Genomic DNA, 27,168 nt, shown 5'->3' with positions numbered 1-27,168 from the left:
TGTGCTCTGTCTCTCTCTCTCTTTCAATAAATAAACATTAAAAAAATGAAAAAAATTAATAAACTTCATTTATATAGCCAGCAATTGTGGAAAGTCACTCAAAAGTCTATTAAGGAAAAAATAAAATTAAACACCCAGATGGGAGAATCCCATTTGTTTTTAGCTTTTAATGAGTAGTTTTAATGTGTAATCCTTAAACCTCTAAAGTGTTGAATTTTCCTTCCTTCATTTCACTCAGAAGACATTCCAGAGTGTTAATTTGACTCATGGGATGCTCGGGATACATGTCTTCATCTGGAATGTGTACTCCTCTTCTTGATACCTTTCAGAGTAATTCCCGGTTCTTCCTAGATGTCCTCTGAACTGTGCCCTTTGGGTAGTTCTAGGGAGAGATTAGAGTCCTGTGAGGATGGGAACAGAGAAATGATTTAACATTAGATAGACCTTTCCCCTCCATCCCGGGTCACTCCAGCATATTCCGCATGTTGTTAGACTTACCTTTGACATAGTTCTTTCTTTATATATCGAGAATATATATATATATATATATATATATATATATACACACACACACATATATATATATATTTTATCGAGAATATAGTCTTCTATATTCTCGATCTCTAGCTAATTTTGAAATATTAAGGAAAAGGCAGAGTACTTGATTTGGAAATCATTTTTCTCACCTAAGACAGAAGAAAATTCTTAGCATGTAATCTGGTGCCTTAGTATCTCCTGAACCATTGTTACCTAGATCCATGTTAATGCAGTTCTGAAGGTGGGTAAACATAATGGGTTGATAATATACATTCAAGACCTGTTTGAGCATTGGAAAGATGAAGTACAAAGGCTGATTGTCATTTTGTTAAAGTAATTTCGTCCAATAAAAATGGCAGAATTTAAGATCTGAAAACACTTCTGTATCAAATTCTATTCTCATGAGGCAGAAACTTACAATAAAGGTGCAGCCTATTTTTTTCATATTTGTAGAGGCACAGGCTTTGACAGAAGATTTTGATAAAAATCTTCATTTTCGTCTCTAATTTGAAGAAATCTTATTTCAATCTCACTGAATTTTAACTTCCATTTGATTAAAAAACAACAAAACTTTGGGATGTCTGAGTGGCTCAGTTGGTTAAGCCTCCCATCTTCGGCTCAGGCCCTGATCTCACGGTTCGTGAGTTCGAGCCCCACGTCGGGCTCTCTGCTGTCGGCACAGAGTGGCTTTGGATCCTCTGTCTCCCTCTCTCTCTCTGCGCCTCCCCCCCACCCCCACTCAAAAGTAAATAAACATGTAAAAAATTAAAAACAAAACAAACCAGTAAAAAATTAGCTCAAGTCTTAAAAGGTGAATTGGCTTCATGAAAGAGAAGTTTTTCCTGATCTTTATGTTCTAGACAGTCTGTCTGGTGCTGTAACGTTGGAGCCACGATGCTTAGAAAAGCAGCAGGTTAGAATATCAGAATATTCTGACAGGGTGTTCTTCGACAAGCCAGCCTACCCCGCCGTCACTGCAAATGCTTTCAGTTCAGCTCCAATTAAAGAACTGATGTGTGAAGCCAATTTTACCAAGTGAAAACAATTAAAGTGGAACCAGGAGGAACCAGGAGGAGCCCTGCCTTGTTGCCCTATACAAATTATATACCCATTTATCAGTTTGAGTTTAGATTTCATACTGCTCAGTAGCAAAAGACTGCAAAGATCCCATTTATTATCATCTAATTTCAAGTAATGTAATAGGAGCTGTTTAATTTATGCATTTTGACACCTTTGAAAAATCCATACATTTCTAATAAATCTGATATAAGGAAAAATAGGCAACTTAAAATTTAAATCCACTTTAATATATATATATATATATATATAGAGAGAGAGAGAGAGAGAGAGAGAGAGAGAGAGAGAGATTTAAGTCTTTTTAGAGAGATCCCTCTTCAAGGCTTCTGTCCAGCCCCACCCCCAGAAATTATTGCTAACACCCTCACGTGAGTTAGTTTGTGCTGTTCCTCAAGAATATTAGGTTTAGGGAGAAGCACACATTGGTCTGCAGGAACGATGCTTTGTGAGGCACATTTGATGGAGCTGTGCGTAGGGGAGGGGAAAAATCTTTTCCTCTACCCATCCTCGTCTCTCTGGGAGGGGTTCTGCAAGTTAGAGTGGCCAAAGACAGATTAGTGAGAGTAAAACAGAAGTTGATCAACAAATGCATCATCACGTGTGCTCGAGGAAGCACCTGACAATCACCAACCCTGTGTTTGGAACTTGGGTCTGTATACCATCCTGTGCTGGAACAAAAGGGATTTGGGGCTTTTGTGTGAGGGAGACCAGTTAAAAGAAGGTGGCCAGGAAAAGTAAACAAGGATTCCTTAGGAAGGTTTGCAATGCAGACCCAAGTTTTACTTTTTGTCTCCCATGAGAGTCGTTCAATGTTCTCCTCTTCCTGGTCCGGAGTGTCCATATTTGTATCTTTTTCTTTTTTCCAAATTTCCGTCTTTAAAAATGAAAATTTCCTTTATAAATAGAAATTGCCTTTACAAAAGGAAAACAAAGGCCCTGTGTTTTACCGCTTTTCCTGGGTCTGCTGCTTCTCCATTGCCTTTAACTCGAAATGTCTCCTATACCAAAGAGGTGTAATTCTGGTGGCATAGTCTGGTTCCAGGGGCAGGGTGCCAGTGTTTCCAATCCCGTTCAGCCAGTGTCCCTTGGGCAAGGTCGTTAGCTTCTCTCAGTCTTAGATGCAGTAAAACTAATTCCTAATTTGTTCAGAAGTTTACATTTGAGGCATGTGACTTAGCACAGCCTCTAGTACATGAGGATGCTAACTGCTATATTTTTTACATCACCATCACAATTATTATTATTACTATTATTATTATTATTACTATTATTATTATTACTATTATTATTGTTGTTGTTACTATTAACTGCTGCTGCACCACTCATGGCATTGTGATTTGCAGAGGGCTGAGGACGTTTTTTGGTGCCCCTGCTAATCATTCTAAATAAATGACTGCCGATGGTGCACGCTTTTAAGATCAAAGGTCTTGAAGATCTTTGAAGAGCTCCCTCGAGTTACGGTCCCTTTGGGAGTGGGGAAAGGACTGCCCGTCTGTCCCTCTCCTCATCTTTTACTTTCATTCCCATTTTTATGTTCTTCTCGAACAAAGAAATTTCTTTCTTGTCTTATTTATTTTGTTCACTCGCTCATTGTAGCTCCCTGGACAACATTGTTCTAAGGGTAGTAACTTCTTCCAGAACGATGCTAAGGTGTTTTGCTGATTGTTATCTCTGATTCTCCTTTGTTTGTCGTTCCCATATTCAGATTTCTCTCCTGTTATGCTAATGTGGCAGCTTTAAGAGCCCCTGGAGTGTTAAGTGCCTGGGTGATTTGGACCCTGCCTAGAAGAAAGGTTTTCTTTCATTTTGGAAAAAACTGAGCTCACAGGAATGATGTTTTGTTAAGGAATATTATTAGCTTAATATTTTGGTCTTTGAAAATCATCTCACTTCTTCTAAAGCCCTCTGGGTAATATCGGATATAATTTTATAATTTGATTGTTTTAAGATGATAATAAGAGTAATGTTTCTCTTTTTTAACAGTGATTGTTGTAACTATTAGTTTTTCCCATTCTATTTTTCTGTTTCCCAAAAATCTCAAAAATGAATACATATTACTTTGATAATACAGGAAAATATTTTTTAGTGTTTATTTTTTAAAAGAAGTGGGCTTTTAAAATTATTTTATGTATGCGAATTACTTTTTGCATCTTTTTTCCAAAGGTGTGTAACGAGTACAGCTTCATAACATCTATAAACCAAATCTCTCAAGTGAACAATTCCCTCTTTAACATGATTTCAAGAAAGAATGTTACAATTGGTATACTTGATAAAAGGGTAAATAGGTATGGAAACCTTAAGTGGTCCCCAAGTGCATTTCTTATTTTTCTCAAGTGTACTTTAAAAGATATAATCGATATTATTAGGCAAAAAAAAAAAAAAAGCACAATTTATATAATAGGTTGGTAGATTATTGTACAAAATATGCAGCTTTGTGTCTCAAGACCATGGGATAGGTTATGTGTTACCAGTTGCGGTTTGCCTGGAAAATTTTTATCCTTGAAGATTGAACTCCATTTGGAATGAAATCTTCTGTTGCCCATGTAACGAGTTAATTTCTTCCTCCCCTCTTCTCTCTTTGTAACTGATTTATAGTTCCATCCCAGTATTTATTGAAAATTGCTTAAGGAAAAGGACTTTGCAGGGGTACCTGGGTGGCTCAGTCTGTAAAGCGTTGAACTCTTGATTTCAGCTCAGGTCATGATCTCACGGTTTATGGGATTGAGCCCTGCCGTCCAGTGCCGCACTAATAGCGTGGAACCTGCTCAGGATTCTCTCTGTCCCTCTTCTGCCTGTGTGCGCCTTCTCTCCCTCCCTCTCTCTCTCTCCCTCTCTTCCTCCCTTCTTCAAAATAAATAAATAAACTTTATTTTTTATTTAAAAGAAGTTTTTTTAACGTGTATTTATTTCTGAGAGAGAGACAGAGCATGAGCAGGGGAGGGGCAGAGAGAGAGGGAGACACAGAATCCGTAGCAGGCTCCAGGCTCCCAGCTGTCAGCACAGAGCCTGACCCGGGGCTCGAACCCACGAACTGTGAGATCACGACCTGAGCCGAAGTCAGACACTTAACCGACTGAGCCACCCAGGTACCCCTGAACATATTATTTTAAATGTCTCCAAATGTTCTTTCCTTCATCCATAAAATGACAGTGTGGCAGTGGGATGCATGAGGTAATGCTGTATGACAAATGATCTCAAAAAATGACACTGTCTTATAATGACAAAAACGTATTTCCTTGCTCATGCTAAATGCTTGTCAGGGACTGACTGAAGCTCTGTTTGAGCTGTCTCTACGTCCGAACTTCGATCGTAGGAGAAGGGGAAAATTAGAGATGGAGAAACCCTTCTGTCCAGAAGTCATACCTGTCATTTCTGCCCACATCTCATTGGCCGTTCAAGTCATGTGGCTACTCCTGAGTTTAGGCAGAGATGGTAACATCCCCATAGGGAGGGAAGCCACTTCAGGAGATGAGGGGTCAGAGGAGATGCACATAGGGCCCCCACCCCCACCCCTGCACTGTGCTCATCTGCAGAGGACGTGGTTTTGTTTGTGCACGTTTATAAGATGCCCAGGAGTTTGCTGTCCTTCTCTGTCTGCATCCCCAGTCCCAGAAAGTTAGTTTCATGTTGACTAAATACTTGCCTGTGAGCAAGTCCACACCAAGCAATTGTGACTGGAGCGATTAAACCACAAGAACATTCTTCTTAGTATACCACCTAACACTTGAAACAGAAGTTACCTGAAGTTAGCCTTTGAATGATGAGACCATAAAGAAATGAGAAATATATCTTCAACCTCTGCCTCTCAGTCGCATTCCTTAATTATTTGTGTCAGGTTTGAGAGAAGCCGATAGGACAGCCTTTGCTGAGTGCTCGGTGTAATCAGACTGCACTTTCCCCATTAAACTGATCAAGTATTGATTTGTTCTTTTAGTGTTTAGAAGACTCAGTGTTGTTTTGTTTTAATAGAAAACAAGGCAACTATATTGCTCGTTTGTTTTTTTTTAGGCTATTACCTGTTCATGTTATATGGTGTTTAAAACACAACAAATTTTACTGTGAGTTTTCCTCTTTGCCGTTTTATCTTAAATTTTGCACAGTAAAATGGACTTAGTCATGTATGTTCAAGTTTTCATGAATTTTCACATACATACAGATTCATGAAACTATCACCACCACAGGATATAAAAACTCCCTTGATGTCTTGGTGATGGCAGAGCGGAATAATAATTATGAGATAGAACAATGGTAACATCAGTTGAAGACAAATGTGTGTGTGATTACAACTCTTAGCATTCTGACATTAGTATTCATATACATTTTTATCTTTGTAATGCAAAGTCTGATTATTGACGATGACCCTTGTAATGGTAAAGGAGCATTGAAGTCCTTTTAACATTTCTTTGAAGGCTAATTAGAACAGAGGGCTCAACTTATATTAATGCAAATATTGAAAATGTTAACTCTTTGCAGTTTGGAAGTGAATTTCCTCTTATAATTAAGTTATAGATCAAATGTGAATTAGAATCTGTTTACAGTATCTAATCCTCCTCACTTGGGACATGCGGATTGGAAGTGTTCTCTTCTTATGCTCCCTCAATTGTCTTACTGCTGCTATTAAATGATAATTTATTTTTAGATTGCTGAGAGTAAATGTAGGTGCTGGTAATTCACTTAGTGGCTGTTACGGTGTCATTAATGAAGTAATGGATGACACATGACTCCGGTCTTATTTTATCTTGACTTACATGACTTTGGGAGTATTGAAGGTGACTCCGGAAATAGGATCTCCTAGAACACAGGCATTGCTGTTTTGACCTTTACCTAGAAGTCTTTGTAGGACTTCCTCTAAAATAATTCATGTTGACTAATTAATTGGCTCATCGAATCATTCGTTCATTCAACTATAACTTAAGTATTTAAGGGCCAGGCATTAGCGAGGATATGGGGAGATGCAGGGAATAAGTAAGATACATCCTTGGGGTGTGAGCATGTATGGCAGAATTACAGGACAGGGAAGTAAGTGCTGATAGGAGCCTGTACAGTGTGCTCTGGCATTGACAGTGGAGCACCCAGCTCCTTGGAAGAGATACTTAGAATAGCAAAGTATTGCTACAGCAGGGTGAACGTAGAAGATGTTACGCCAAGTGAAATAAGCCAGACGAAAAGGACAGATACTGTAATGATTTCACTTATATGAGGTGCCTAGCAGAATAGTCAGGTTCATAGACAGAAACTAAATGGCGATTACCAAGGGCAGGGGGAGGGAGGCATGGGGAGTGATGTTTATGGGTACAGAGTTTTCAGTTTGGGATGATAAAAAAGTTCTAGAGATGGATAGTGGTGATGGCTGAATATAACATCATGAAAGCATGTTTAATGTCATGGAATCATACATTCAAAAGTAGTCAAAATGGGAAATTTTATGTTACATATATTTTGCCACAATAAAACAACAACAAAAAAATAGGAACCAAAAAATGATCAGTTATACTCCCCACCCCCAGTTCTTCTCTTTTTAAGAGAAGTTTTTTTAAAGAATTTTTTAACATTCCCTCTCCATCTTTTGTATCTGTTACAGTTTTTCCTAAAAAGATTTTATATGTAACAGCTAATCTCTGTCAGATTTATGCCATTAGATTGTGTTGCAGAAGTCCATAAGTATGGATGAAACTTGCTTTACTACCTTTCAAGCTAATAAATATTGAGAACATTTGAGGTACTTTTGTACGAAATGGCATATTTAATAAATTCTACATCGCTATATTTTATTTAATTGAAAAGAAAAGCCTACGTACTTCAACATGAATGACCCTTGAGAACGTTATAAGTGAGAGAAGCCATTTCCAAAAGACTGATGGTTCTATTTATATGAATTGTCCAGAATAGGCAATTTGTAAAGCCAGAGAGTAGACTGCTCATTGTTTCGGACTGGGGGGAGGGGGTTGTGGAAAGGGGAAAATGGGAAGATTTGGGATTCGTTTTAGGGGGAATGAATCAATTCTAAAATTAGATTTTAGATGGCTGCACCATCCTGTGAATATACTAAAAAGCATTTAATTGCACACCTTTTTTTATAGGTCAATTGTATGGCATGTGAATGATATCTCCTATAAGCTTTGTTTGCAATGCTTAAAGGAATGGTTTAATTTATCTTTTTTTGAAGTATCTTTTTGCTTTTTGCTTCCTCATATGTCTTAGGTTAGTTGAAAACAATGTAGCACTGTCAAGATTAGCTTTTTAAATATGCATATACTTTCTAACAAAGCTACAATCTGAGCAGACTTTATGACTGGTAACCATCAAAATGAATGCACAGACATCTGAATACAAGTATTAGTACATTTCGTGCACTCACACGCTGAGTGACCTTGTTAAACTGGTAGCGTACATATTTAAAACCAGACAGAATATGATGATTCATTTGATGACTGCAGAGCAACAGAAATGACACATTTCTTTTAACAATGTACCCGTTATAGGATTGCTTTTAAAAATGGTCTGTTTTCGTCAACTCGTTACGTTTTCTTTGCTTTTTAATTTCATAAAAAAACTAACAAACATTGAGACGATTACCAGCTCGTGAAAGGAGAGCTCCAAAGAAAAGCACTGGGTGGAAATACTGTTTCATTGATTTGGTTAACCATTCTGTAATCCCTGCTTCTAAAGTAGTCACCCTCTAGATGTTAAGCAGCCTTGATACATTAGCCCTTAAAGTGTAAGTGACCTTACATTAAAAGAGATACTGTTTCCATACTAGTTGCTACCACAGCTCCTCATACACACACCCCTCGTGTGCCCACATACCAACTCGCATACTTGCCCACCTACTCGGACTCACAGCCAGCTCAGAACTCAGGGTTTGCTCATGGCTGCCATTTTTTTGTTAGCCACATTTTGAACTAAGTGCCCCCCCCCCCCACTTATTCCTTTGGTTAACCTGGGCCCCACATTTATAATTAATTTATAAATTAATTGCATTTATAAACTACTTGCCTAAGAAAACACATTGTGATTCCAACCTAAAGCTGCAACTGATTTTTAGATATATAACCCAATGGGGAGGGGGTTCTACCTATGAAATGTCTCATTTTTACTTTATATTTACTTATATATTAACATAGAATTTTTCACTTCCAAAAACTAAGGCTGGCCAATCATATGTTTGTTTACCTGCTTGAGTCCAACCAACTATTACTATTTGAACATCTGTCTTCCTATCAAACAGCACACACATTTTAACTCTCTTTCTATGGGGGCGCCTGGGTGGCTTAGTCGGGTAAGTGTCCAACTTCGGCTCAGGTCACGATCTCACGGTTGATGAGTTCGAGCCACGCGTCGGGCTCTGTGGTGACAGCTCACAGCCTGGAGCCTGCTTCGGATTCTGTGTCTCCCTCTCTCTCTGCCCCTCCCCGACGTGTGCTCTGCTTCTCTCTCCCTCAAATGAATAAACATTTAAAAAAAATTTAAATCTCTCTCCATGTATGTTCATGTGGTTTTAACCCATATCAATATTTACATGTTTGGTTGTATACCTAGCAGTAGCCGTTGTGGGGACCCAACGAGAAGGGCAAGATAGTTATTTCCTCCTCTCAGAGAGCCTCCCTCTTGGAGATCGATGACCGTGGTGCAAGGTGGGACCAAGAAAGCACTTGGGTAACAGCAGGAGCAGTTGCTGAGGCGTCAGAGAGGAGGAAGTAATCTCTGGCACCAGAGAACCTGTAACAATAAGCTGAACCTTAGAAATAAGGGAAGAATTTTGAAAGGTGAAGAAACCAAAAGGTCCTTCACCAACATGCAGAGTTCTTGAGAAAAGGAATAGACCTAAAACCAGAACAGAAAATATCTACTCTGTCTCTTCGGGGTACATGAATCTGTGAAGTCCTAATTCTTTTAGTGGGAGAAATACAGACTTTAATTAAGGGGTAAGTTTATTTTTATTTTGTGTTCTGGCGCCTACCATTCTAAAACATTGCCGGGCCTGTAGCATGAAGCTGAGGGTAATTGCTAGTGGGGAATCTTATTTTGAGAGCCCACGGGAAAAGCCCACCGCGTTCATCCTCCCTGTTTGCTATTAACGTTTCAATTTGTAAGTTGTCATACTGCGACAGGCCAGTAGTTCACCCGGAGCAGGGTCCTGCTTATAGCAGGCCACCCTGAGAGTTTCCAAGAGAAACTGCACTCCCCTTTCTGGCCCAAGGTCATGCTCGCTGGGAACCGCTTTCTAATTTATTGTATGCACATCAGCACAAGTTAAACCTCCTTCACTTACTAGTTACAGGAACCAGCTCATTGAAATGCTGTTCCCAGGTTCCCATTTCTCTGTATGAAAATGTGTTACCGTGAACTTTAGAAACTATTCAAGGAAGAAAGAAGAGTATTAGATAAATTGGTCTGTTGAGGGCTTACATGTAAACACATACTGAATTATTTTATTTTCCCAGTATCCCTAGAAGGTGGGTCGGCCACTCTCTCTGTCTTACAGGTAAGAAAACCGAGGCACAGAGAAGGAGAGTGAAATTTCATTCCCTGAATTATGTTCCTTGTTAAAGTGTCACTTTTTATCACAGTAGGTATGTTGAAGGTTGGCCAACGCAGGGTCCTGCCCCTTTAGTAAACACACACTTTTGTTACACTGTGGATCTTGATGTTCAGCCGCAAAAGACCTGGCCAGCAGAGAAGCATAGCAGAAGGCCAGCATGTATGCGTCAGGGTGTGTGATGATTAGCGTCGCCTGACGCGGCCTCCTGTGCCGCTCGTGCTGAAGAGCCTACTGGCTGAATACCCAGCCAAGAAACATGACAGTTTTGTGAACAGATAATATGTTAGGCCTTCGTTTTTCTGTTGAATAAGAAACTCTTCAACTCCAGCTCTAATGTATATGTCTCTATGGACACGTATCTATCTGTCTTTCCAGATAGATACAAGACAAGGTGTGTATACCTATTAATTTCTAGTAGAGAAAGTATGGATAAAACATTCCAAGGAGTCCTGTTATTTGGCTATTTGAATTTCTTGGTCCAAAATGATTTTTTTAAATGACTAGGCTGCTATTAAGAAGGTGACCGATCCGAGTTCATTGCTCTTTTCGTGCGCATTCCTAAAAGCCCTGATGTTCACAGTTGGTGGAAAGAAAGTGGAGACACACAGGGCATGGTTAATACATATGCATGACTGACCCCTAAAGAGCTAGGAGGTGACTTTACAGAATTAGCTGGCTCTCAGACTCCATAGATCCTCAAAATACTGTTGTAAGGACGAAATGAAATAACACGTAGGAAAATGCAGTATTTCAAAAGCTAAAAATCACTGGTCGCATGCAGGTTATCAAGGAGCAGCTCCTTTCTCAACATTCTTACTTCTTGGTCTCTTTGTACACGCCCTCTCCCCCTGCGCCCTCTTCTCTTTTCCTCTTCTCCTCTTCTCCCCCTTCCGCCAGGCTCCAGTTGATGAGCCAGTGGCAGGGGGCAGTTGGAGAAGGACTGAATCCGTCTCGTGTTCTTACTGCTTTCATAAATGGTCACATTCACGCAGCTTTCCTTGTATCACTCTTTTCCCTGCCCACCTTTGTATCCTCTGAGGAATTTTAAGACACTCTCTGGGCTTCCTAATTTGCTTCGCTCCATTTTGCTCTACCTTTGCAAAATTGGATCATCTTCCTGTTCCTCCCTTCTTGCACACTCTACATCTAGCTATCAGCCGGCCAACTGGTTAGCTTCATTGTGTGATGCTGTGTCTTTTGCATAGTAGATACTCAGAAAATACGTGTTCATTAACTAGCTGAAAAAGAAACAGGTGAGTTACATATTCCTTCTTCTCTTTCGGTATTAAAAAAAAAAAGTGTTGACTGGCCTTAAATTTGGAGATTTTATCCAAGCTCACAGGATTGTAGAGCCTCAACTGTTTAACTCTTGGTGTCTTTCCTGCTAATGTAGCAAGGCAAAATAATAAAACTTCTTTGAGGCAAGGGAGTGTTTATTTTGAAAGACTCAAAAACCTTCCTCTTTAGGCATCCATGAGTTTACCTTTGTTTTGTCACCTAACAGAGACGATAAACATGAGGAAGCCACTCTTGCGTGGAATCCTCTGAAAGTAACATTAAATTTCCAAATGTCATCAGAGAGTATTGCCAGTCGACACTCGCTTGAAGAGCCTGGGTGATTGGTCTGTTTTCAGCGTGTTGATTTGATTGCCCTTGTGAGTGTTGATCTGAAGGGAACCATTACCTGATTCCTTAAAATGATTAATGTTTTCTCCTTCCATTTTTTTTTTTTTAAAGGAAATGGCAAAAATCCTTAATCATCCCAGAGTCTATGCTTTTCTGCACATACCGGTCCAGTCTGCCTCTGACTCTGTACTCACGGAAATGAGAAGAGAATACTGCGTGGCCGACTTCAAAAGAGTGGTGGATTTTCTGAAAGAGAAGTAAGTCTGTTAGTACTTAAGAAAATAACCATTTCTTTTTTTCTTTCGAAAGCATGTGGCAAAAATGCACTTATTGTAGCCACAATTAAAGGTACCAGAGCGAAGGCGAGAGTTTTGAAGCTTTCCGAGCCTTTAAGTTTCCTTAGGGACCCTTGATGTGGTTTCTTCTTATATCCACCTCCCATCTGTTCACAAAATACCATTAATTTGTGTGAGATTGCCACAGTCTGTCCAAGGTAACATGCATTGCAATCATTTTTCTACCTGACCTCGTAGATGAAAACTGTGTTGGCTTTGCTTAAATCTCCTTTAATGTGGCTTTTTGAGGTTGTGAGCTGGGCCCGATGTGGAGATTGGCCAAATCATGTCACCGCGGAGTAGATAATTTTCTCCCAAGTAGCATTTTTTGAAGAGTATCTGGAACGTTCTTGCTTTTACCCGCTTATCCCTGAAGATCACTTGGAGAATTGTGATGTATAAGGTGGTTTTGGGATTCTGTGTTTTTAAAGTTGAAATTGCTGTTGACCAAAATTAAGGCATATTTACACAATCTTAGACATGAATGATCATTTTGTTTCCACAGAAAACACTTGCAGCCCATAATTATATTCTTCAAAACCCTACTTCTCATCATCACCAAACGTTGACTGCCTTCTGTGATTATACAAGGCAGGAAATAGCAGGGCTGGCCAAGGTCATACGAAACCTTCTCAAGTCTGGGGCACTGCTCTCCCCCGTGGCGATATGTCATTTATCCGGGTGTATCTGTGGCATGCGTCTTCCTACTTTCCATAATTTTTTTCCATAATTTTTTCCTCTGTTGTTTCTCTTAATTAAGATACAACTTTGTGTTTCCATCTTCTTGTTTATAATTATATACCTTTGTACCATGTCGAAGTGCTACATGGGTATGATTGCTTTATACAAACTGTGAGCAGTTATTTTTTCCACCTTCAATTAGTGACTTATCCTGACTACATAGAAATCTTTTTAAATCTTTTTCTTCTTCTATTTACTTGCTCCTTTCTTCCTCATCTTTCCTTTATGTCTTTCTAAATTTTTTTTTCACCTCTAGGCATTTCTTGATTATCCTAACCACTAGAAATAAAGACACTTGTGTGCCTTCAAACAAACACAGCTAATTGTTCGAATATTCAAAAAAGCGAATAGAAGGCGTATTTATTCTCGGATTTCGCAATTGTAATCGTTAAATATATACAGCCTTCAAAGTAGAAAGAATAATGACAGATCTTACCATCCATAGTACTCTCTGCTCTTGAACAGAATGGAGGTCAAGGCTGAAGTGTGAGAACTTTTATGTTAGATGCCTGTTAAGTTTCCCTGTATCTCTCCTTTGCGTTCATTCTAGCTTATTGTAGGTAAACTTGCCTCCTGTGAGAGAGTCCTTTTGGGCACGTTGGCCCTGGTGAATGGAATGTTTTCAAAATTGCAGATAAATTGTTGCACCTGTGAAATTTCTTGCCTCTTGCTTATTACTAGGGCAGTGGCAAATAATGTGTACAATTCATACCTGTTGCACAAGATTTTGCCAAGTGGAGACATGCATCCTGTTGTGCAGAATAGACTAGAACACTTTCCAAATAGTTTGTTGCATTAATGTGATTCAGTGAGGTTAAGGAATCAACACCTCTCTTTCTCCTCCACTTGGGTGAGTGCTGACTCAGTTGTTTGGGGAATTACTGTGGCTACCTAACTAGGCAACAATTTCACAATAAGTACTAGCCTTTTATGTTGTTCCAAAGGTGGCCTTCTTAAATCTGTTGCATCTTGAACAGTCTCAACAGCATCCGTGAGGTATAGAGAGGTGAAAAGATGATCACATCAAAGTGTTAGAGAGTAGGCTCTTGCCTTTATTCATGGGTTAAACTCATTGTCCTTTTTTTGGATTCTGAATTACCCTGAGGCATCATTGTAGCTTTTCTAGAGCTACCCTGCTATCGGAAAGATCCCAGAACGAAGTACTCTGCCTGAGGATCTGTAGTGTTTCCACTGCTGGAAATATCAGAGATCCCTGGAGAGGATATTGGAGATGCCTGGAGAAGACGCCCCCATCCCACACCCATCCATCCACAATGTCAATTTCAAGTAGTGTGAATCACTGAAATGGTAGAGTATGGGTCTAGATAGCATCTCTGAAACGTTGTTTTTTATTAAAACTCTGTGTTGTATATGTACAGCGAGGGCAGAAGCAACCTCGGTGTACAATTTCATACTTGGATTTTAACTTACGAGATGTATTGGAAAAATGTAGAAGGCAGACAGTATGGTGCACTGATACAGAGAGCAGATGACTGAGAAAAGTTACAGGTTCTCTTCAGAAAAAAAGAAGAAATCAAATCCTCACGACTAATCACGTGATCCTTGCATGGTTTTACACAGTTCATCAGAACCATAAAATTGTGTATTTTGTCCATTCTGCCCTGTTGCTTGTGAAGAAGCATAGAGCACTCTCTCCTGCACGGACAGTGGAGTCCACCTGTGCTCCTTAGTGAAAACGTGTTTCCTGTCCTTTCGGGAAGGTCCACCCATCCAGGGAGTACTTTTCAACTGTAACAAATATTTAGAAATAAATGAAGTAAGGGAATTCTTCTGTGATGTTTTGCTTATTTTTCCCTATAAAAACTAGATGGCTCTATGCCAAGTAGAGGAGTGCTTGTTGGAAACACCAAAGTCTCAGGGATTTCTGTGGCACTGCTGGTCTCGATAACTGATCCGGCACAAATTGCTTTGTCCAGTGTTTAATCAGAATTCAATAAAATATTGTCTTTTTTAGAAGGAGGACCTCACACTGTCATTTTGCCATTTTGTGCATTCATAAAATGACTGTGACTTAAAATGACTTGTTTGGTGCTTTCCTCTTGCAGCTGCTTTTTAAGCTCCTGTATTAATGTCTTCTTTCCTCTGAAGCCTTTGAAGCCCTTTTTTTCCTAGTGAGCCTTTAATAGATGAGAAGCTTGATTTTTTTTTCTCCATGAATATGAATCTTCTCATAAATTCATGTTACGAATAAGGAACAGAGCACATCCTAATCTGTCTCATCAAAAAAATCCAATTTTTTTTATTTTTTATTTTATTATTTTTATTTTTTTTTAACGTTTATTTATTTTTGAGACAGGGAGAGACAGAGCACGAACAGGGGAGGGTCAGAGAGAGGGAGACACAGAATCCAAAGCAGGCTCCAGGCTCTGAGCTGTCAGCACAGAGCCCGATGCGGGGCTAGAACTCATGGACTGCGAGATCATGACCTGAGCCGAAGTCGGCCACTTAACTGACTGAGCCACCCAGGCGCCCCAAAAAATCCAATTTTTAAAACAACCTATAGCATTTAAGACAGAAGTCCAAACTGTTTAAGTCTACCTGAAGCTACGGGGGCTTTTAAACTACTAATTCAGTGATATTTATGACTCCCTGTTTCTGAAACACAGGGAGGTGAAATCTCTTTAATTAATTTTCTTTACCATTGAAACCGGCCCATGTGATAGCTGGGAGCAGTAGAAGTTTACTTGTGAGCCAGCTTGAAGTTGATTCATTATTCTCTGCAGTTGTTTGAAAGTTGGCAACTGTTCTCCTAACAGCAGCTGGATTGGAGATAACCTGGTGGTGCTGGCACGTGCTGAGGCATATGGGAATTTATTAAATCACGCAACCTTTGCAAAGAAAAGTGTCTAAATTACTTAATATACTAATTTAAAACAGCTGGTCGTGAGCAGACGATCATATGACTTAAATTATTCTATTCAGATTTATTAATCCAGTTGGAAAATTAAGTTGATGTTTTTATATGAATGGGTAAGATGATTCCTTGAAATGTGTAATGGGATTTGGAGGGATACGGAAGCAAACTATACCACCAAGGTGCCATTCTGGTTTCAGAAAGATTGGTGTCTTTATGATTTTCAATAAATACCTCATGAGTTTTATTCCTTTTATTAATTGGCACTGAACTGGTTTTTCTGTTACTTTTTTAAGATATTGCTGGAATTTTTTCAAAAAGTATAAAATTGTATTTTTTCATGTTATTTTGAAAGAGTTAACTTCCTAACGAGAGGGTTTTTCACTTTGGTATGTTGAAGGTGATATACGTAGGGTTCCTAGGGCGTTGGGACCTTGGACACGGACTTTAATTGGGCCCCCCTCCTTTGAGCAGTAAACTCAATCACTTCCCCAACATAAAACCGTATATTCACATATATTCACAAAATGACAACACATAGAATTCTTCTCTCAGGCATATGTTCTCGTGCTGAGGAAAAGAATCTCTGAGTCCTCAAATTCACACATTAAAGTGTGAAAGAAGATGAAGGAATGTCCTGTTGATAGATACATTTTAAGACATGAAAGAGTTTATATATGAAAAGATCTCTTTGTTTCCACAGATTATTTTGTCGGAGGTCCAGGGGCCTTTGGGTTTATGTTAACCAGACCTTAAACCTGGGAGACCGGGTCCATCTCCCTTGCCCCGTAGATGCATTTTGAGTGAATTAACGACCAGTTACGTTTTCACCTGCTAGTTGCATAGATCTTAAGTTGTACCTTCCTGTAGCGTCTTTGTGTTGACTAAAAATGACATGATATTATCCATTCTCAGAATTTGCTGTAATCATTTGTCAATGTGCTGTGTAATTCTGGGCCAATTTGTCATGTTGCTTGTAGAATATTAACCCTTTAGCATCGTGATATCCATTCGCACCCCTGAGTTGACTCTACCCAGAGATTGCCCAGTGAAATGCCATAGCCAGTAACCAGTGAGCACTCGGGGTAAAAGGGAACCTTTCAGCAGGGAGGACTCAGCAGAGGGGAGGTACAGCGTTGCAGAGAAAGCTCTGTCCTCCCATCTCTCTGCTGTGTACTCAGGCAGTAAAGGGGCAACGAGGGCACAAAGCCGGGATCACTTTGGCAGGTTGATTTCTGTAAGTGAGTCACAGAGTTATCTCACACTGCCCAGCCTATCCTGTGACCTACTTTTCCAGTCTGTCTGAAGGGAAAAAAAAAAACAAAAACAAAATGATGCTAACTCATTAACGTCTTGAGTCCCATTTCTTTCTTTCATTACTCCCAATCATCCATGTGTCCATACTGGAACACAGTCTGATGAAAGGGCGTTGTGCTAAATTTGTATTTTATTCCGGTTTTTATATCTAGCTTTATTCCTAGTGGCTGGACACCTGAGCAGCAATATCTGTCAGAATAGAGGAAAAGAAATTGCGGGGAAAAAAAAAAAGAGAGGTTCGGCAAGGACTAGGTAATTAAGTTTTCTTCCACATGCATTCCCAGATTCCCAGATGTGTTTCTAGTCACTGAATAACCGCCTCCCAAATAATTTAGGCAAAATACTTCCCTCAAAGTTGTTTTCTGACTTTATTCCATCATTTCTAATATCTTTAACTAGGTTGTTATCTTGGGTGTCCGTGAGACCTTGTTCGCTATTTTATCTCTTGTCGGACCTCTTTTTGAAATAGCGACATTCTGTTGTCTTCCTCTCCCTCCCTTGCTACTTTTACATTTTTTCAAAAGAATGAATAAGTATTATTGGAACAGTTATGTAGCAAGAAAACACTTTTTCTTTTTTTGACAGGGTATTATATTTACATTTGGAAGATACTGACATCATGTGCTAAATACCGCATTATTGTAGGATTATTCTACACGTGATTCATTGGTTTGAAAGTAATTACATCTTCTATTGATGCTTTACATTTTCTGTCTAGCCTGGTCAGGAGAGAAATCTCATCATTCCTAACCTCTTTCTACCTTCTGTCGTTCCGTTACAATGCAATCGTGTTATTCGTTTCAGAAATAACACAGAGAAGAGAAGCTTCTTTCCCTTAATCCTTTGTACATTCTCTCTACCTCAGTGTTTTGTTGTAAACGTAAGGGTCGAGTCGCATAGTATGATAACATGTACTGATAGTAAGCATTTTTCCTTTCATTGATAGAGTGCTTTTCATATTCCACAGGGCTCACATGCTACGTCATGATGTAGTCACAGAAGTATGTAAGATAGGTATTTTTAGTCTCCACTTTATTTTTTTTTAATGTTTGTTTAATTATCTTGAGAGAGAGAGCATACAAGCAGGGGAGGGGCAGAGAGAGAGAGAATCCCAAGCAGGCCCCGTGCTGTCAGCACAGCGTCCGACAAGGGCCTTGATCTCACAGACCTTGAGATCATGACCTGAGCTGAAATCAAGAGTCAGACACTTAACCGACTGAGCCACCCAGGCGCCCCTAATCTGCACTTTTTAAAGTGAGCCTCAGAGTTCAGACTGGCTAAAAAGACTTGGTGAGAGCCCACAGTGATTTAATGCATAATAGAGTAGGTCTTCAGTTTCTGCTGCACAGCAATCTTCCTAACAATAATATTGATTCAATCACTCCTTTTTTTTTATTTATCAGTTTTGTGCTCAGCTCTGTAATAAATGCAACAATATCAATACCAATAGTAATACTTAATATGGTGATAATAATAAAGCCAGTGGCTAATATTTTTAAGTTGTACTTTTGTGCCAAGCACTGCTCTAGGGCAGTGACATATGTTAGCTTATTTAATCCTTAAGTCCCAAGGATGTTAAGTAATTTTCCCATGGTCAGGCAATCACTAATCAGTGATAGAAACTCAGTGAAAACTCAGATCCTGTGATGCCTGAGCAGCTCAGTCATTGTGCCGTACTGTTGTGCTAATCTAAGGCACAGCGCTCTAGCGATGGGAGACAGTAAGGTAGACTCAACAAATAATAATGAAGTAAAATTTACAGTGCTTCTAAGGGAAGGTGAGAAAGGTATGCATGAGTGTCAAGGATGGTGTTTTATCCCAAAACCTAATAGAAGAGGGAAAACGAGAGGAAGGAAGAATTTGGATAGAAAAAATGAGTTTGGTTTGGGACATACTGAATTTGCAATACCTGTATAGAAAATCCAGGGGAGATGAGAACTGGGTGGCTCAGTCATTTAAGCGTCCAACTCTTGATTTTGGCTCAGGTCATGATCTCATGGTTCATGAGATTGAGCCCCACGTCAGGCTCTTCGCTGACAGCATGGAGCCTGCCTGGGATTCTCTCTCTCTTTCTCCCTTTCTCTGCCCCTCCCCTGCTCACACGTGCACTCTCTCCTTCTCTCACTCAAAATAAATGTTTAAGAAAAAAAAAAAGAAAGAAAACCCAAGGGAGAGCCCCTGTAGACTATACAAAAGGTAGGCTAAGAGCCCAGGAAGGAGATGAGGATGTAGAGATACATGTTTGTGAGTAATTAGCTTTTGAGTGGCAGATGAAGCTGTGGGTGATGAGATCAGCAGAAAGAAAATGGAAGGCTAAGAACAGGGGATTCGGGAAGACCGGCATTTGGGTGATAGATCCTGTGATGAGGGTGAAAAGGCAGGGTCAGGCCCATGTAGGGGAAGACGAAGGAGGAAATGGCACCATGGAAGCCAAGGGACATAGCAGTTTTGGGAAAGTGAAAATGGTAAGGGTCAAATGCCAGCTAGAGTTGCCTCTTGGGAGTGGGTGCTGAGCTAGGTGCTCTGGAGGAAAAAATAAATACTTCTTAGATTATTTTCTTTCCCCAATACCATAAGTGCTCAAGAGCTGTTGAGATGTAGTAGTGTCTCTGTGGTCCTCTGTTGACTGCATGCCCAGTTCTGAGCACGGTGCTCAGTTTGTCTTCCTTGACCCCTTGACCCCCATTTTGCTACGCTGTGTGCACAGCATCCAGGGCCACAGGAGCAAGAGGCGGGGATAATACATATTGGCTGAATGCATGGTATTTACTCTGGAACCAGAGAGGTTAAGGCTCAGGGTACTACCTCTCATTCTATTTTAATTAAAGTTCTCTTTTCATAAACAAGAAAATCTGTTCTTTGCAGAGAAACTGATCCATTCCCTTTGGTAGAACAGAAAACTCTTTATTCTTAAAGATTCTCTGTTCTGTGAACTCCTGCTGGCTTATAGCTAACAATAATTATAAGGCGATATGTATTCAGTGTATAATATGTAGGAAGCAATGTGCTAAGTACCTAAGTACTTTATGTGGATTAACTCATGTAATTTTCACAATGGCTCATACCAGATAGGAAAATATTATTACCCCCATTTGACAGGTGAGGAAATTGAGGCACACAGCGACTTGACCAAAGTTACTGTGCTGATACCTGCCAGAGTTCAGGTTCACGCTCCAGCCTGCGAACCTCCACATGCTTTTCATTGCCGCTGTGACATCTTGCCTTTCCAGGTGGGGTCATTCTTAAAAACATTAGGGATGATCATAATTTTCTAATTAAGGATTGCACTGTATTGTTAGACAGAAAATTTCAGATTACACATACCTTCTTCCAAAACTTTACTACACCTTTTTCTAGTCAGTATACCCTCCCTTTTGCTCTCACTCCCCAAGCAGGTGGAGAGCCTCTGCATAAACAGATGATAAGCTGTGTTTGATTATGAGCACAGGGAAGAAAAAGTACAAGGAGATAATGACTGGTTTATCTGTCACAGCATCTCTAACTATGAACTGCAGAGTGTGTTCATCAAGTGTGTGTACAAGTCAAATAAAATGCTGTACTAATGGCTAGGTGTCACAGAGCTATCGTCCTACGTAATCTGCTGTGTGGCAGAAACTTTGTGAGGCCTAATTTCTGTGTCCTATTTACCCTTCCTTCCTAGAACCAAGTGTATTCAGTGTCCAGCTCGAACCCCTGCCCGTGAGCAGTCTCTGTTCCTAACACTGATCATTTCATCACTTGCTGCTGGCACAGGGGGATCCGTTGCTCTGGTTACTCTGACTTCCCATCCTCATCCTTATCATCATTCTCTGATGGACATTTCCTGAACCCTCATTATTATCTAAGACCTTATGTTCTTATCAAAACCCAGGAAGAAATCAGAGGAGCATAGCATATGCAGTGCCTGAAATTTGGGATGTTGTACTAGACTTGGCAGGATTATCTGAAAGGTACCATCACTGAGTCAGCAGCAAACAATGGGAAAAAGAGAGAGTGATGTAACCCATCATTGTTTTTAAAGATTGAATTTCAGACTGTTAAGATCTGACCAATTGAAATTCTGGAAACAGGACCAAAAAGTCAATTGTGAATTGATATTCATTTCAAAGGAGCCAAAGACTTGCATTTATTCAACTAATACTTATTGGATACAGACTGTGTGTCAGACACTTGTTGGATGTAGAATATTAAGAGCTTGGTAAAACCTGATGACTGTCTTCTAGAAACTGACATTCTTTTTTTTTAATGTTTGTTTACTTTTGAGAGAGATTTACAGACAGAGCACCAGCAGGGGAGGGGCAGAAAGAGAAGGAGACCCAAAATCCGAAGCAGGCTCCAGGCTCTGAGCTGTCAGCACAGAGCCCAGCATGGGGCTCGAACCCACGAACCATGAAATCATGACCTGAGCCGAAGCCAGATGTTTAACCAATTGAGCCACCCAGGCACCCCTAGGGACTGACATTCTTAAATCATGGTTAATATTATACACATACTTAGAGCCACTGTGTTTGGTAAGTATAGTAAAACCCCAGTATTAACTCTAGTATAGGGGGGCAGAGCTTAAGTGTTGATTATAGGCTTTCCATGGACAAGAAGGAAACACTGAATTACAGGTCTTACAGAAAACCAATCTCCTTTCTTTAGACAAGGATACTTTACTGGTTTGATTTTGTTGATGATATAAAATCTATAGAGAAAGGGTTTACCTAGATTACACACGTGCACATGTGTATATTTGTATGTATAAAAGTGATAGTTCAGTTGTCTGAAAGTGACAGAAGAAAGTGATGGCATAAAGAAAGTGGAAGTTTTTCAGTCATGTAAATGAGGTCCAGAGCTAGGCAGTAGAGCTGCATAAAGTTCCAGCATGTCAGGGATACAGGATATAGCTTTCATCTCATGGTCCAAGATGGCTACTTAAGCGCCAGCGATCAGATTTACATTCCAGTCTGTAGGCAGGTGAGGGGCAAAAGAGGAAATGTGTTCTTCCCTTTTAAACACTTTCCCATAGTTACACATGTCACTGTGATTTTATCTAAATAGTCAGAACCTAGTCACATGTCTGCACTTAGCAGAAAGAAAGGCTAAGCAATGTAGTCTTTAATTTGAGTGGCCTTGCACCCATCTGAAAACGTGGGGGTCTGTTGAAAATAAGGGCAGATGAGATAGTGGAGAACAATTAGTATTCTCCCACAGTCTCACTCTTTTGGCCACTCATTGCTATGTACAGAGTTTACCCACCCTAGCCCCATCCAGTTACCCTGTCCTTTTGTATATCCATGGTTTATGGTCGATGCTGTCCTCTTCAGAAGGTCCAAATGCAGCTGCAAAGTCCCCCAAAGTCCCCATTTAAAATGGAGTAGATATAAGATCATAAATTTTTGAAAGTCCCATTTAATATTGGGGGAATGGGAAGCACCTATCAGCTATTATTCAGTGGAAATTACTGAATCCTGCTTTGTAGAATCACGACAACATTCTGCCCTAGCACTGAAGGACATTCTTTGTTACCTCATCTGAAGAACCGCGACATCCCTCTGGGAAGGGATGGACCTTCTAGCGATTGTCCTGTATTGCTCTGGTCTGCAAGGCCATATCTGGGTTGGGCATTAGAGAGAATGCTGTTCTGGCTGGATTCTAATACTTCATGCCTGCTTCCTTCTGTTGCTGATTTCAGACGTGGAAGTTGCACACATATGCACTCTGCAGACCGTCATGGTACATCTTTTGCAACCCTTTTCCCTTAAAAATTTAGTATGCTTCTGATCTGTTTATTTCTTGTCAGTTCAATAAACAAGTGGAGTCAAAAGCATGTCTGGGCATAGCATTGAACCTGAAGACTCCATATTTTATTTATTGGCCTCTACCCTATGCCCTCCTGCCCCAACTCTGAACTTAGTGATGACTCCCTGGAGGCCATCTGAAACACTCATAATCCCACTGCTTCCAGGAAACTGGGCAAGTACATGGCGCGGCACATAATCTATCTTAGGTACGGATGGCATTGTAGCCAGTTCCTATAATTGGTTTGCTCGGCCTTTGCAAACTCGCAGACCTCAAAATCACAGGATTCTCAGTCAACGTAGATTATAATTCAAGGGAGATTTTTCTTCAATCTCAGTTTACAGTTGGCCACTCCTAGTCTGAGTTCTTTGTTGCCAAGAGCAAAAAGAAGGAGCAGGCTGATACTTCACCTTCTGAAATTTGTTAGCACTTCTGCTGCTGTAGACTGAGCAACTATTGGTCTGTCTACTGAGGTTCAGCAGTTGACTCTTTGACCAAGTGTTTTGCCAACATATAACATTAATTAGCTTTCCAGTCTGCAGTAAGAGTACTTCCTACCTGCTGCACAGCTAAGCTAATGCCATCCTTCTAGGTACTGTTACTTGTAGAATTCAACTTTAGGTAGATTTTGTCTGGGCTGTGAATGACCAAAAACAAAAAATAATATCTCAAATAAGGGAGGTGTATATTACTCCATCACATAGGAAAAAATATAGTTAGTCGGTGGTCAGTCATCTGGTACTGGTGAGACGTAGCAAGGACCCGGGATTCTGTCTTGGTGCTCAGCTATCCACGAGTTCTGTGTCGTGGTCCATGGCGGCTGCTTAAAATCCATCCACTAAGTCTGCCTAGTAGCTAGTAAAAAGGAGAAAGAAAGGTGTATCTCTCTCTCCTTCTTTATCTTTAAAGCTCATCTCCTTCTCCTTCCCTATCTTTAAAGCTCATCTTGGAGCTGTATGTGACACTACCACTTATGTCTCTTAGAGTAGAAGGTGGCCATCTCGAGGTGCAAGGGAAACTGGGAAGTAATAGTGTTTCTTCCAGACGTCCGTGTATCTAGCTAAAAACCTGCTTCTGTGGGAGATGAAGGGAATGGAAATGGAGGGGACACCGACAATCTCTGCCACTGTATGTACTTTAAAAAAATTTTTCATTTATTTATTTGAGAGAGAGATAGAGCGTGAGTGGGGGAGGGGCAGAGAGCAAGGGAGAGGCTCCACGCTCTCAGCTCACAGGGCTCGAACTCATGAATCGTGAGATCATGACCTGAGCCGAAACCAAGAGTCGGAGGCCTAATCGACTGAGCCACCCAGGCGCCCCTACATGTACTTTTAAAAACATTCTCGTGTTCCAGTTTGAGAACTTCCCCTAAAGAAGAATTCAATTTGTAGTTCTAATTCTAAGCATCGAATTTTTTTCTCTTGGGTATCATACCTGGTTTTGCACATGAGCCGGTTGATGGTCTTTAGTTTTTATTGGTGGTGGTGGTGATAGCGACTTCAGTTCGGACTTCAGTTTTTTAGATTTGTATCTACTGACACAGCCTTACAAGCTAAACCATATTCGGACATATTATCAGTTGTTTTCAGTGATTATCAGAAAATACCATTTTATGAAAGACTCAAAGAAACGCCTGGGGCGCCTGGGTGGCTCAGTCGCTTAAGCGGCCTACTTCGGCTCAGGTCATGATCCTCGCGGTCCGTGAGTTCGAGCCCCACGTCGGGCTCTGTGCTGACGGCTCAGAGCCTGGAGCCTGTTTCAGATTCTGTGTCTCCCTCTCGCTGACCCTCCCCTGTTCATGCTCTGTCTCTCTCTGTCTCAAAAATAAATAAAACGTTAAAAAAAATTTTTTTTTTAAAGAAATGTTACTTCTAGGGTTTTGGTTTTGTTTTATTTTGTTTACTTTCTAATACCAAACAGGAGTCCATTTCACCACAGGTTTTTTCTTGTCCTCAATGTCCTTTTTGTATGCACGTGGCAATGGCCTCAGCCTCATGGAGAGCATTTCTTGTGTTTCTGTACCATGTGGGGCATCTCCCACCACTTAACTGCCTCCCTCACACTAGATCACAAACTACATGCAAAGTCTTACGTGTATTTCTCCTGTGACCCTCTCCAGGTCTAGATGCCCAGAATGGTGGACGCGGCATTGCCAGAATTACTGAGCACTTTCATGTTACAAGAAATAGAAGAAAATGAACATTTTTCTTGTATTTGTCTGTGCAAACTTATTTCCCACCCGGTATTTGCTCTGATTTGTGTGGGGTCCATGGCATGACGTGTCTTTGCTTTTATTTATTTTAAGTGTCTGAGATTCTTACAGGAATTTTCTCCTGATAAATTAATCTATTCTGATCAATGAAATCAATGGTTTCTCATTAATAGGCTTTAAAATGAACAGATTTTTCTTCCTGTATTATTTAGAGAAAATTGGTTTTAGTCTAGCCATGTTGATAAGACCAAACATTAAGCTTTTTTTTTTTTTTTTAGAAAATACTGTTTTAATTGAACTGTGCAGTAATGACTCTTTTTCATATGCTTTCTCCTAATTTATTACGATTCAGTCTTTTTAATTGTATGATTGGAAAACACATTATTCTTCTGAGTTTTTTTTTTTCTGGAAAAAAAATGTCATTGTCCAGTTTGTTCTAACTCTGATCAACTGTTCTAATGGGTTGTATTCTTTTTTCTTCATTTTAAATAAGTTGTGCTTTCAAGAATCATGATATAATTAAATTTTAAAGAGTTTTTCTACTTAGAAAATAGTCAGATTACATCTTAAAAACTTTTATAGTATAATTCCCTGAATTTTACTTAAAATGATTAAAAAAAAAACTAAGTTTAATAGAAACCTCTTGAGAACTTTAAGTCTCCTGGTACACGGAGAGCTGAAAAAAAAACAAAGCAAACCCAAAACAACTATTGATTAAATTTCAATGAGTTTTAAAACAATAAAAGACATAGTATTTTCCATTTTTGTTGGCTAAAATAAATCCCCATTTTTTCCAAATAAAGAAAAAACAACAAAAATATGCAAATTAACAGCTCTAGTGTAAAAATATTTACCCTGAGAGTCATGATTGTGTGTGTGGGTGTGTGTGTGTATGTGTATTAGTGCTAACTTTTTTCAAATAATATTTATATTAATTACTAATACTTGTTCAGCATTTAGAATGTTCCAGTCACAGGGCGCCTGGGTGCCTCCGTCGTTAAGCGTCCGACTTTGTCTCGGGTCATGACCTCACAGTTCGTGAGTTCGAGTCCCATGTTGGGCTCTGTGCTGACAGCTCAGAGCCTGGAGCTTGCTTCGGATTCTGTGTCTCCCTCTCTCTCTGCCGCTCCCCCACTTGCGCTCGGTCTCTCTCTCCCTCTTTCAGAAATGAATAAATATTAAAAATGTATACATTAAAATGTTCTGAGAAAACTTCCAAATTCTTTCTATGAAGCCAGCATTACCTTGATTCCAAAACCAGACAGAGACCCCACTAAAAAGGAGAACTATTGACCAATTTCTGTGATGAACATGGGTGCAAAAATCCTCAACAAGATGTTAGCCAACCAGATCCAACAATACATTAAAAAAATTACACACCACGACCAAGTGGGATTTATACCTGGGATGCAGGGCTAGTTCAATACCCACAAAGCAATGTGATTCATCACATAAATAAAAGAAAGGGCAAGAACCACGTGATCCTCTCAATAGATCCAGAGAAAGCATTTGACAAAATACAGCATCCTTTCTTGATAAAAACCCTCAAGAAAGTAGGGAGAGAAGTATCATACGTCAAGATCATAAAAGCCACAAATGAACAACCCAATGCTAATATCATCCTCAATGGGGAAAAACTGAGAGCTTCCCCCCTAAGGTCAGGAACAAGACAGGCATGTCCACTCTCACCACTGTTATTCAACATAGTATTGGGAGTCTTCGCCTCTGCAATCAGACAACACAAAGAAATAAAGCGCATCCAAATCGGCCAGGAGGAGGTCAGACTTTCACTCTTCGCAGATGACATGATACTCTGTATGGAAAACCCACAAGATCCCACCAAAAAACTGCTAGCATTGATTCATGAATTCAGCAATGTTGTAGGATATAAAATCAACACACAGAAATCGGTTGCATTCCTACACACCAACAATGAAGCGACAGAAAGAGAAATCAAGGAATCGATCCCATTTACAGTTGCACCAAAACTGTAATACCTAGGAAACAAAACCAAAATACCTAGGAATAAATCTCACCAAAGAGATGAAAAATCTATACACTGAAAACTATAGAAAGCTGATGGAAGAAATTGAAGAAGACACAAAAAAATGGAAAAATATTC

General features: G+C 39.9%; 1 protein-coding gene across 5 annotated transcripts in view; it reads left to right on the top strand.

Moving 5' to 3' along the window:
* Positions 1–27,168, top strand: part of CDKAL1 (CDK5 regulatory subunit associated protein 1 like 1) — a 703,328-nt gene that overhangs the window by 417,645 nt on the left and 258,515 nt on the right. For all 5 annotated transcript variants that reach the window (XM_042985612.1, XM_015541091.2, XM_007074528.3 and 2 more), the window contains exon 11: positions 11,894–12,039. In XM_042985612.1, coding sequence (XP_042841546.1) covers positions 11,894–12,039 — 146 coding nt within the window. The remainder of the gene's footprint in view (positions 1–11,893; positions 12,040–27,168) is intronic.

This window comes from Panthera tigris, chromosome B2 (genome assembly GCF_018350195.1).
Source record: "Panthera tigris isolate Pti1 chromosome B2, P.tigris_Pti1_mat1.1, whole genome shotgun sequence".
In the NCBI taxonomy this organism is placed as follows: domain Eukaryota; kingdom Metazoa; phylum Chordata; class Mammalia; order Carnivora; family Felidae; genus Panthera; species Panthera tigris.
Note: the sequence above shows the minus strand (reverse complement) of the source record. Positions and strands in the feature narration are given on the sequence as shown.